We start from the raw sequence: 13,124 nt of genomic DNA on the forward strand, positions 1-13,124 counted from the left end.
TGACCAGGGGAAAATGGACCCTCATCAACACTGTCAGGAAGGACAAGGTTTCCCACAACAGCTGTGCAGCTTGTATACTGAAAAGCACTAAGCCCACTGAATGCTCATTTATTGGGGAATATCTGCATAATTACATACTATAAAATAGAAGACTAGGCAGAATTTACCATGTTATGGATCTGTACATGCAGTATAAGTTCTCTAAAATATACTAAGTTAAATAAGGTATAAAATATGTTCTAATTATTGTTTTTAACTCAATCAAAAATCTTTTAAAAGTATGACATTGAATTTGAATTTCAATGACAACAATATTGTATGCATATCCATGCACTTTATTGCTGATACTGCCTGAATGCCTAAATCTATAGGGCATGCAGAACATTCCAAAAATATCATCACTAAAATTCAATTTTAAACACAGGAGTTCTACCTTTCTTAAAAAGGTGAAATATACTTTTAATAGAGGTGCCAAAATTACATTTTTCTAAGTTGAATTTTCTTAAGCTCTTCTATTCTACTTTAGACTATCTTCAAGTCCTCCACACCTCTCACAAAGGCACAATTTTTCACTGACTTAAATTATGTTTTTGTTTCTGTCTGGGTCAGGGCATTTAACATATCAATCATAATCCAAGTGGGAAATGTAAGTACTTTTGAAAGAGTTTCAATGCCAAGAAGGGAATCCTCAGTTCTGAGAAGGTAAATGGAAGGTAATTTTATTTATAGTGAGGTAACAGTAACTTCTCTTTACTCCTATTCTGCCAGGAAACCAATCTTTTTTGTTTTCTTCAAAAGAAAGCTAAGATTTAAATGAAGTAGAATATAATTTGCATTAAGGAAGGTATAGCAATTAAGGAGACTATGAGCATGAAAGGGCCCAAATCCTCTATAGCACTCCTTCCTAACCTTAGTAGAAAAAGCAATCCCTACACAGATATGCCTGTGTAGTTTGATTTCCAACTGATCACTGGGTAAAACTATAATGTCTTTCCTTTCTGGCTCTAAAATGTTACAAAAACACAAAACCCATTACTCTAGGGCATCCTTTCAACTGTTTTCACTTTCACCTACTTTGAACACTGTTCAATCCACCTAAATCCAAATCTGGCAATTCAGATTTGTACTGACATGTGGCCCACAACAGGATTAGGCAAGGAAACTACAGTAGTTGAATGAGATAACCTACTATACACTGTTCACAGGGTTTTTATATGGAAAGTACTGTTCTACTCATAACTGTAATGCTATGCTTATCTGGAAAATGAAAGACAATAGCTTGAACAAGAGAATGATTTCTAAAACTCACTTTATTCCATGCTATTGCCAGTAATTGATTTGTCTCACCATCAAATTCAAATGTCATACTTCTTCCTTCTTGGAAGCAGAATTCCAAATAAAACTAAATAAGCCACCTAAATATATTTCATCATAATAATGTTATTAACATAGTTATTAGATAATAACTTGTAAAAAAAGTGATAATTTCTATATCTTAAGTTCATGTCTTTATATATCTTTATAATAAATTTGTAGCTCTTAAAAGTATCCCTGACTTTATTAAGTTGAATTAAAATAAAATGTGTAATTGTAATTAAACTAAGGTACAGACTATTATTTTCCTATATATTACAGGTTGACTGAAAAATCTCTACTTGATTCACTGATTCAGTCCAGATTTGTGTTTACAAGTGAATTTAACGTAAATGTCAACTAAAAGGTTCAGTAAGATTCATAAAAATGTACATTTTTTCTTAATTTGATAAATTTCAAGTCCTTCACCAAAAATCAGAAAGGCAAGAAAAACTGGACAACATCCTTAGCTTTTATCATTGTTGCAAAGACAATGTTAGTTAACTAGCACGATCCGGATAGGAAGAATGTTTTTCTTTTAATATTAGTTTCATAAATAAAATAGAACGAAGTGTTTTCAGGCCATAAAATAAGTATTTTTATAAATCTGTTTCTCATCTTTCATCTGGACAGAACACATCTGACTTCAAATGTGCTTACTGCAATAGAAAACGTTTTATAAGTGACACAAGTAATAATCCCCAAACAAGTTCACCAAACCTTCCACACATAAACTGGAGCAAATCTCCGCAATAATAAAGCATCAAAACAACAATGTTTTCTAAACATACTATTCCTTCTCTCTAAATTTAAGGATAATCCTTAAAGTAGCTTTTGGTACCAACCCTGAAAGAGAAGCCCTTTGTTAATCTTAGTCTTCAGTTTTTATAGCAAACAACTCTAATAGCTACTTATAAAGTTTTATTCACAAAACTGCATATAGGTATAAAAGCCAAGAGATTTAATCATTGCTATTATTCGTTATTTCATCTCAGATCTTCACTGAGGGACTTAAAAGTAGAGATCCGAAGGAGCAAGAAATTAAAATCTGGAGGAATTTCTTTTCATACCAACACTATCATCAGGTACCTTCCACCAGAATTTAATGCTTCGCCAGAGTTTCCTTAAAGAGTCATACAGACACTGGATCCGGACCCGTCCCCTTCAAGAACTTGAGAGAGAAGTCCGGGGGAGAAACGGACTTTAGAGGCACTGCACACTCTTCTACCTTTCCGACTGACTGACCGCGTGCAAGGCTGTGGGAGTGGCGAGGCGGGACTCAGCCAGGCCCTCGCGGGGGGCGGGGAGAGGAGCGGGACACCTGTGTCCCTGGAGAAGCTGTCTTCAGCGGGAGCCCTGTTAGGCTATGGGGTGAGGGAGCAGGTGGGGACTGAAAATACACACTTGGGCTCTTGAACACCCCACGAGACCGGCGACGCTGGGCAGTATCCACCGAGGAGGGGAACCCGGTGGCGCGGGGCAAGACGCAGGACGGCGCACTTTCGCCCTGTCACTGACAAACGGCACCGGCCGGCCGGTACTCGAAGGTCCCAGTCGTGCGCCAGACCTGGGCCCGGGGCGGCGCAGAGGCTGTACCTGGCAGGAACCCACGTACCTATCATGGTCATTAGGAAAGTGGCAGCTGCTGGGCAAGCAGGGGACTACGCGCTCACCGGCGCCCGCCAGTGTTTCCCACCAGCGGTTCTCGCGGGTTAAATTATCCAGGCCTCCCCGCCCTCGCGCCAGAGACGTAATGCGCACGCGCAGATGGCCCGCATTCCGTGGTCTGTTGGGAGTCGTAGTTTTGGTCCGTAGTTTCTCCTCCCGCCCCGGACAGCACACCGCCCTTTCCGGATTAAGGTCCAGGAAATGTACGCCACGGGCGGGCGGCGCTACTGGCCTGCAGTGTTGACAAGTCGCTTAGCAACCGGGAGGCTTACCTTTGGGAGCTAGCAGCTTTAGTGACTGTCGGGCCCTCCTCCCACTCCTCCCTTCCCTAAACTCCCTTCACCTAGGAGCTGCCAAACATCTGGATCAACCTGGGCACTACGAGGGGTTGAATTTCTACCAGTAAGGCGCCTTTTTAGATTTTTTTTTTTCCGACCTCTTGCTCACATCCAAAAAGCCCACTGAATTCTTTTACTACACTTTTTATGAGAACAAGGCATTTTCTAGGAAGATGGTGGCAGAAAAAGAGACCCTCAGTTTAAACAAATGCCCAGACAAGATGCCGAAGAGGACCAAGCTGCTGGCACAACAGCCGCTCCCGGTGCACCAGCCTCACTCCTTGGTTTCTGAGGGCTTCACAGTCAAAGCCATGATGAAAAATTCAGTCGTAAGTGATCTTCAATTGAAAGCACTCGGTCCAAATCAGGGTACACAAAACTGTAGAGTTGGCCAGCTCTAGGATGGATTCCAAGCCCATGACGTGGGTAGTATTTGTTAAAAATGGCCATGACTCGGCCACTAGCAGAAGAGGCCCAACAGGGTGTGGTCAGGCTATATTAGAAACCCTCGGGCGAGAGATGTACTCTACCCATTTATAATCATCTTCCTGATAACCCATGGTTTCTAGACCACTCTAGATTACTCTTAGGCTGTTATTTACACAAAGAAAAAAAATCTTCTTTCCTTATCGGTGCCCAAACTATCCCCACTCAGCAAAAGGCCTTGTAGCAAAAGGCGAGTTCTTAGAAACTTCTTGCAAAATTTAACATGAGCTGATAAAAAAAGAGGACCATAAACTCATTAAATAATCTACAATAGTAAGTTTATTCTACTAGGATATTTTAGAATGTTTTCGAATTTCCCTAACAACATTCTTATAAAAGGATAGCCCATTAGTGTACTGAAGGCAACTTAATGTGATGCCTATTTCCTAATAGGCCTTTAAAATACATTTCAAACAATCGAAGCTTTAGCTCTAGTATCTATTAAAACAATTCATATTTCATTATTTGGATAAAAAAAAAACCTCAAGGCCATTGGGAGAAAAAAAGATTTAAAATGCACAACAAATGGTCACATGCATGATAATTTTTTAAAACCTTCATATTTGTTAAATAGCTTTGAATTTGATATACCAAACCAGATGTTGCTACAGAGTTAACACCTGTTGGGGAATGAGACATAAAATAACCAATGCAACTTACAAATTTGTATAATTTATACTCTGGGATGATTTGACTTATTATATGGGAATTTATTATGTTAAATGAATAGTGTTATTTTCCAGTTCAATATTATTTGTTTTATTCATATGTTTCAAACCTAATAGTACTGTCTTCCTCAACCACATTCTTTAAATTCTGTAAGTGATGCAGATTCCTAGTCCAGATTCCTATGTAACTACACATACTTTACAACATGTGTCGTTGATTTACAGTACTTAAAATACCTGAAGATAGACTAAAAATTCCTGCTGGTGGTAACTGCAGTCCTCATGAAATTTCATGTGAAAAAGTTCTTGTGGGAGTCAAGACAACTCATTTATCAGCAGTATACAATAACATAATTATTTAGTTTAATCAGTCCAATTTTTTATTTACACAATATTTATGATTATAATTTTGGTGTTTTCAAAGTTGTATTTTGACATCACAAATATTTTTAAAAAGTCACATTTTATGTTTTTTTCCCAAATCTATGATTGTACATTTTTATAGCATGTTTCCATTGCCTTACTGGAAGTGATAGCTCTTCAAAATCAGGTATTTGAATATTCTGCCTTACATAAATATGCTTATAAAACTTAAAATATTGATTGTGAGCCAAACTTTTATAAACAGTTTATTTAAGGTAATTTACTTTCTCTTTCCATATTTTTTTTTTCTCTTTCCATATTTTAATGCAAAATCTTTTAATGGCAATACTTGTCTCTCCACTGGGGTCTTCAAAATAGGACAGGCTACTTTTTCACTTTACTAAGCAATAATCCTAATTCTTAGATGCAAACATTTATCCATTTTGTCAAAAACTCTTTCCTTTTTTTTTGTACCTACTATTTGCTAAGCATAGTTCTAGGGATGTGGGATGAGCAAAACAAAGTCCCTGTCCTTAGCACTTCACAGTAAACCTATTACAGTACCAATAAGAAAGCCTTGATAAAAGAAAGACAGTATTGTTTACACAAAATAACTGAAGTGGTATAGGAATTTAAAAGCTTATTTTTCATATCCAATATTTACATTACATTTTTCAGCAGTGTAGGTTTTCATAATTATATAAAGTATAACTCTCACTGTCTTTCAGGTGTATTTCTGTACAAAATATATAATATCAATTTCCAGCTTTTTAAAATGGCAAATCCAAGTTCTAACTCTCCCAAACATTTTTTCCAGGGTTAGGGCTCACTTTTACTTCCCTTTTTCAGAATCTAGCTAATTAGATAAGCTATCATTCCAAAGCTGTTCCACTCAAAATGTAGAAATATACCCTATGGTGTATACAAATTCAAGATATTTCTTTGAGTACTATAGTCATACAAATAAATAAACTTGATTATCAACACATTTGGCCAGATAGATTGTGAAAGCAGAAATCTTTAAGCAATCATAATATTTATATAAGAACACAAAATTGTTTACAAAATAATGATAAATGTAAGCAGCTAGTTTTAAAAATCCAAATTATAAATGTTCTTTAGTCATAAATAGTTCATTTCTATAAAATTTTTGTTGCCTTTTATATGAAAATAAGCAATCATGAAAACCCTGAAATCAGAGAATAATATTTAAATTCATGTTGTTATAATATTTGTCTATAAAGAATGAAACAAGATATATAACTTGAAGATTTCATCACTCATTTTCCCTCTGAAATCCCTTGAGGCAACTCCTGAGCCCCTTACCTAACTTACCAAGAAAAGGGCTAAGAATATTATGTATTTCCAAGACAGCGTAATCTTCAACATCAACTTCAGGCAGGGGGAGAGAAAAGTCAGTATCCTGTAAGAATGAGGCAGGAAGAAATGAAGAGCAAGCATATCCCAGAAGTTGCCCTTATCACTCCTGCTTAAATCCATCGCCAAAACTTATGGCCACAAGGAGTTCTCAGAGCAGCTGGGAATGTAGTCTCTAACTCGTAGTTCTGTGTCTGGCTCAAACTTGGAGCCTTTTATTATTGTAGTAAAGGGAAGAAGCGTTGGGGATAATTAGAAGTGCCTACCATCAGTGCTAAATATAATGTATTGTAAGTGAAGAAAAGGAGAAGGACAAGTAAAATAATTATAGTACAAACAAATACAAATCTATGGCTAGGCTTGTAAATAACTTATACAATCCAGTGAAAGGAATCAAGTGCTAACCTGTTAGAGATCCTCACTACTTTTTTTTCTAGGTTTGGAAAATATCCAAACTGGTCTCTAGACTCCATTCAACAACCTATAATCAGCACTCTTACATTAGCTTTTCCAGTACAAAGTTGTACTCATATCACAATTCAAAGTTTTTGAAACTTCCCACCTCTTACAGAAAAGAATGATAATTCTCCCATGGTGCCAGCAAAGCCTTCTATGATCTAATCTAGTCTGTGTTTCAAATTTCACCTTCCACTATTTTCATTTACTTTAGCCAAGCTAAACCCAGGGGAAAAAATGTAAATCTTCATGTTTATGGTTTTCTTCTGTTGTTCCCTTTACTTGAATGTTGTTTTTCTCTGCATACACACATTTATTCTATCATTAGGTAACAAATATCTACTCATCACTGGCTATGTGCCAAGCACTATTTTAAATGCTAATAATTTATCAGTCAGAGACAGAACAATTGCCTTGAAGAATCCTACATTTTTGTGTCCAGCAAAGCACCAAATACATTAATAAGACTTCCCAAATTCTGCCTCTCTGTAACCCAAGATAGAAAGTTACCTTTCTTTCATTGTTCTCTATTTTATATTATGGTTGATTCTGCTCATATTTTATCTCTTTATGAAGAGAAAAGAAACCCACTTCTAATTATTCTTAAATTTTAGCCAGAAGCAACAGTGTACTTAGTAAACATTTATTGAATGAAGAAAAGCAATTCTACCCTTTCTTATCCTCTTCCTCTTTCTTGTTGCAATAATTCACTTCTGTCTGTAGTTTGAAAATTTTTAACCACTCAGGCTAATTTAAGACCCAGAATATCTCATTAAAATTCCACCAGATCATGGCATTCCTTGCCTGAAACCCTCAGATGGCTTCTTTCACTCAAAACCTCAAGTTCTTACAGACCTTAAGAGCTGAAGTGATCTGGCTACTACTGCTTTTTATGCATGTATATTAGTACTTTCTCCTTCACTTGACCAGTACCATCAACAATGTCTTCCTTGGTGTTCCTTGATACATCAAGACTGCTTCTATATCTGCCCTTCCAGTTCCCACTGCCTAAAAGACAAACACCATCTCTTGATGCTTCAAATATTTGTTTAAAAAATTATTTTTCAATGAGGCCTACCCTGACAACCCTGTTAAAATTTCAAACTCTTAAAAATCCTCTCCGTTCTTGCTCCAGTACTCCCATCTTTCTTCTCTGATACTTTTGCCAGTAATATAAATTTAGTTGAACCTGTGTTTTGTTCTAGAGAGTAAGCTTCTTGAGGCCTGGGAATTTAACTTTCAATCACTGTTGCAGCTCCACTTCAGGAAAAATTTCTGGAACTTAGTATGTGCTATTTTTCTTGTTTTGGTCAAATGAATTAATGAATGACTTATTTTATGCTATATTTAAATAACTAGTATCTTCAAGGAAAATGCAAATGATGTTGCATAAATATTAAATATAAAAATGAAAATAATTTGCAGATGTCCTATGCAATAGTTTTATTGATTTATTACAAAAGTTATACAAGGTCATTGTAAAAATTTAGACTGGTTTGGCTTAGAAATACTTTAACCTTTCAAATATTATGGGGAAACTTTTAGTCTTTAGTTTTCTTATAATTTCAACTTTTCTTTTAAAAGAAGTTTCTTCACCCTAAATCATTTTGGTTTAGGAAGTTAAATAGGAATTCTAATTTATCTTCTCAAATGGCCAGAGAGTTACATGATCCTTTATATTTAATTTGGGATTTCTATTGAACTGAAATGATTTATCAGTGCTCTATCTATATTAAAGTAGCCAACTGATAATTAATATCACATGTTAATGCTTTAATATACAACAAAGTAGTCATCTCTCTTCCATTTGACTTTTCCAACCAGTCCTATGAAAAGGCAAACAGACTGTGTTTTCCACTTACAATGTATATCTCAGGCAATTTTATATTGTTTACAGACATTTATTAAATGGCAGAACAGGGAAAAGAACCCAGAGTTCTAGATTTTTTCTTGATTCAGAGTAGTCCTGCCTTGTAAACATTTTTAACACTTTAGCTAATGCATTATATGCATAGAGAAAATGAATACATACTAAGTGAATCATGATTGATAAATCAAGCTTACATGTGTCACCAGCACCCTAGTAGGAAGTATCATCAACACCACAAAACCTCTGCAAGTCCCTTTCTCCTCCCTATTCAAATATACCTGCCAAGCTCACTTTATCCTGCTTTCTAACAATTGCAGTTGTTTTCTATCTGGTTTCCTTCATCAAAATGATGTTTGTGAGATTCACCCACATTGTTACATACAATTGTAGTTGTAAATAAGCCCCTCATATTTATTCCTGAACAATATTTTTGTATGTGAATATATTACAATATATTTATCTGTTCCTCTCCTGATGAGTATTTGTGTGATTTCCAGTTTAGGACTGTTATAAACAGTGTTTTGAGAGCATAGATATGAATGTCCAAGGATATATATCTGAAGTAGAATTTCAGGGCTCTAACTTATGTATATAATGGGCTTTGAGTAAATATATCAAAATTGATTTTTTAAATTTAACTTTTATCCAGCTTTATGTGAGAGTGCTACTTACTCTATTGTCTCAGCAGTAAAAATATTTTCCTTGTTTGGTATTTTAAATACTCAAATGAATATATAGAATTACTTTCTTATGGCTATATGAATTTTTACTGTGACTAATGAGGTTTAAAACATTTTTATGTATCTGCTGGTCATTTGAATATGTTCTTTAATAAAGTATCTTTGCAATGTTTTAGCTTTGTTATCTTAGTTTGATTTGACATATTTACTTGTAGTACTTTTTCATATCCTATTTTAAATAATATGTGGCATTTATCAAGTTCATGTATTGCAAGTACAGTTTTCCAAAGTTTCTTTTTTATTCTGCATGATGACTTTCATCTCTCTCTTTTAAAAATATATACACTGTGAGGAGAAAATGATTGTCTCAAACATACAGTATATATTTCTTTAAAATGTGTTCCTCAACCAATTTCAACTGACTCACAATGAAATAAATATGCATTAAGTTACAAGACTTTGAAAGTAAATTGGAGTGATCAGAAATAAAATATAACAAATAATAGTGAAATAATGAAATAAAATATAATTAAAGTAAAAAGCCTGGGCTAAAGAATAGAAGAATCAATTTTGTCATTTATAAGGGTCAGTATATTCATTGATTGATGTTCAAATTTAATTCTGAGCTTCTTGGCATCCGATGCTGAAAGCTAACATTTTATACTTCTCATTATCACAAAAGAAGCCTATCAATCCCTATAGGGAATTGAAGATTTCTCTACACTGAGTTCTCAGGGAAATTGATCATGCAGCATTTTAGATACATACAACACACCATAGCTACATTTTTACTTCTTACAAGAAATAAAGTAGCAAATTTCATCCGTGAGAGATTTCAATGAGGGTCAAGTACATGATATTAAAATGTATCTTGGTGAATTGGATTTTGCATAAGATTAAATTGATATAATACATATATGTAGGTTTTTGGTGGTCTAATTTGATTTGGAAATAGAATTTATACTGGTTCTCTATTTATTTTATAAGAGCAAGATAACTGCTATTTGAATAAGTCGGCAAAAGGAAATGTGTGATGCTATGAGAGCACAAAGCCGGATGGACCTGCAAGAGGCTGGACCTGGGAAGGCATCCAGGAGGGAGACATGTTTAGTGAAATGTTACGGATGAGGAAGAAGGGGAAGTGTAAAGGCTGAGACAGAGATACCAGGCTGCCTAGTCATTTGACTCTCAGTCTTTATTTTCAGCACTCTTTACCCAAAACAATTATTCCATTCATTATATTCATGCTTAACATTCTGTAATCTGTGTATTTTTGTAGAATGTATATAATATATAATATATATTGATTTTCAAATTTATATATTTATATATTATATATTACACATATATATACATTCTATAAAGAATATGTGTGTGCTTATATAGTTTGCATTATACATTTTTATAAGGCTTTATATGAAACTTTGTAAAGTTTTTCTAATATGCTAATATTATACATATTACTGCAAATTCATAAGCATTTAAGAAACTGAAATTCTGTCCTCTGAATATGCCATAATTTGCTTAGTCTTTCACCTAGGCTGTTCTCAGCTTTTTGTTATTATAGGTAATGTTGAAAATTGAATTCTATGAAATTATTTCTGCATTTTAAGACATTTTTTGGAAGTAAGTGTAATTTCCAAAATAGAATTACTGGGTCAGAAATCCTAAGCATCTTAAAACTCTAATAAAGGGTGATTTGTAGGCTACCTGCAGTGCTTGATTGTGTCTGTTCTGCTGCTTCCTGGGCTTTCTGGGGACCCAGGCCCTGCCTGTATACATCTCTGTACCTTCTCAGCTTTGAGAGTCATAATCTCTGCACTGCTGAAACTCTTTCATGATGTGTAGTAGGAGAGAGTTGGAAACATCTAAGGCTGTGGTTTTCAGGTTGAAAATTAAAATCATGTGAGGAGCTTAAATCCACTGAATCTTTTTTCTTTTTAATTCTTTTATTGGTACATTTTAGGTATACAACACAATTACATTTCTCATTGGAAACTTGTACCTTTACATGATGCATCTTGGTTCTTATTTTTTCCCCATTCCTAGCCCTCCCTTCACCCCCTCCACCCTTCCCTATTTACATAGACTTTATTTCCATTTTATCCATTTCTCATCATTTTGCCTTTCCCTTCTTTCCTTTCCCCTGCCCCTCCCACTATCCCTACCCCTTTGGACCTTTTCTTCCTATTTTCCATTATCGACTATTCATTCTAATCATTGGTACATTTTAGGTATACAATACGATGACATTCATCATTGGAAATTTGCACCTTTACGTAATCTCTCTTGGTTCCCATCTTTCTTCCTTGCCCATCCCTCCCTTAAACCCCTCCATTCCGCCCTATTTACAAAGATTTTGTTCCTGTTCTTCCATTTTCTCATATTAATTCCATACCCTACTTTCCTTTCCCCTAGCCCTCCCACTTCCTTCCCCTTTGCCCCTTTTCTTCCTATTTCACATTACCTATTATACATTTTAATCCTTATTTACACTTTCAGTTTCTCACACCAGAGAAACTATTCAATATTTATACGTGTGTCCTATTTATTTCACTTAAGAGTATCGCCTCAATGTGCATCCATTTAGCTATAAATGTCTCTAATTTCTAATTTTTTGTGGCTGAGTAGTACTCCATTTTATTAAAAAACCACATTTTCTTGATCCAGTCTCCAGTTGATGGGCATTTGGGCTGTTTCCAAGTTTTAGCTATCACAAACTGTGCTGTTATGAACATGGGTGCACATATATCACTGTGGTATGATTCTTTTAATTCTTTGGGGAAGATCCCCAGCAGAAAACCACTGAATCTTTTGCCCACCCTAACACTTCCCATTTTTAATACATTTTATTTTTAATAAAAATTATACTTTATATTTTGCAAGTATAGAATTGTATTATTGCTTTCCAGTTTTATATAGCTGCTATTGATCAGGATCATTTTTCCCATTGGTTAGGGGTTTATGATGATGTTTTGATTATGATTTTTAAAAATACATTTATTGTTTAATACTTAGGAATTTAGTTTCTACAGTTTAAACTGCTTGGAATTCACTAAAGTTTTGATCTATATAATAGTATCTTTTTCTATAAATGTTTTATGGAAAGTTTAAAAAACCATTTTTATCTATTGTTGCTCTGGGTTCTTAAATACAGATAGCTTATTTTAGTGCAAAGGATTATGGAAAACATTATTTAAAAATATCGTTACTATCTAATAATATAAGTCATATGCAATAAGGATTAGCTCAATTATAGGCATATTTGAAATAGGCATAAAAGTTTTGATATCATCTTCTGTTTCTTTTCTATATTCCTATTTCACAATCCATTAAAAAGTAATATTTCATAGATTTAAATTCTTTAAAATTTTTAAAACATAACTTATTGCTAAAACTCAATTTTATCTCATTAGATGTTTATGGTGCTTGTGATGTTGATCGGTAAGTAGAAAATGCAAAAGAAAGCAAATTACGAACAAGCATCAGAAAATAATAGAGAAAATTGCATCAAAATGTTTTCTTTTGCTTCTATTTTTCTGTATCGCCAGACCAGACAAATTCTTGTTTTAGTTCTGAAAATGACCTAACAATAGGCAACAGTCATTATGCATGCTTACCTGTGAGTCAAACTTTTTCTAGTATTTCAGTTATTTCATTTTCTGAGAAAGCTGTATTCACACATTCAAAATGTATTTTTCATTTGTAGTGTCCTTTAAGTGAAATGAAAAAAAAAAAGATTTAGAAAGGAAATTTTATTTTGCTTCTACTTCCTTAGTAAGAATTGATTTAAAAATCTATCTGTCCCCCTGTGGGGTTGTAAAAACAAGTACTTGACCATATGGAGACCATGTTTTGGTGAAAA

General features: G+C 34.4%; 2 protein-coding genes across 4 annotated transcripts in view; one reads left to right on the forward strand and one right to left on the reverse strand.

The window, feature by feature from the left end:
* The window catches only part of Prkn (parkin RBR E3 ubiquitin protein ligase), a 1,513,344-nt gene extending 1,510,235 nt beyond the window's left edge, over positions 1 to 3,109 (reverse strand). For both annotated transcript variants that reach the window (XM_087188172.1, XM_087188173.1), the window contains exon 1: positions 2,969 to 3,109. In XM_087188172.1, the coding sequence (XP_087044298.1) occupies positions 2,969 to 2,981 (13 nt within the window). In that variant the 5' untranslated portion in view covers positions 2,982 to 3,109. The remainder of the gene's footprint in view (positions 1 to 2,968) is intronic.
* A 397-nt stretch (positions 3,110 to 3,506) lies between these two features.
* Positions 3,507 to 13,124, forward strand: part of Pacrg (parkin coregulated) — a 349,369-nt gene continuing 339,751 nt past the window's right edge. For both annotated transcript variants that reach the window (XM_087188174.1, XM_004869057.3), the window contains exon 1: positions 3,507 to 3,688. In XM_087188174.1, the coding sequence (XP_087044300.1) occupies positions 3,533 to 3,688 (156 nt within the window). In that variant the 5' untranslated portion in view covers positions 3,507 to 3,532. The remainder of the gene's footprint in view (positions 3,689 to 13,124) is intronic.

This window comes from Heterocephalus glaber, unplaced genomic scaffold (assembly GCF_053883595.1).
Source record: "Heterocephalus glaber isolate CG9 unplaced genomic scaffold, H.glaber_assembly_v1.0 deba00001523, whole genome shotgun sequence".
Taxonomy (NCBI): Eukaryota; Metazoa; Chordata; class Mammalia; order Rodentia; family Bathyergidae; genus Heterocephalus; species Heterocephalus glaber.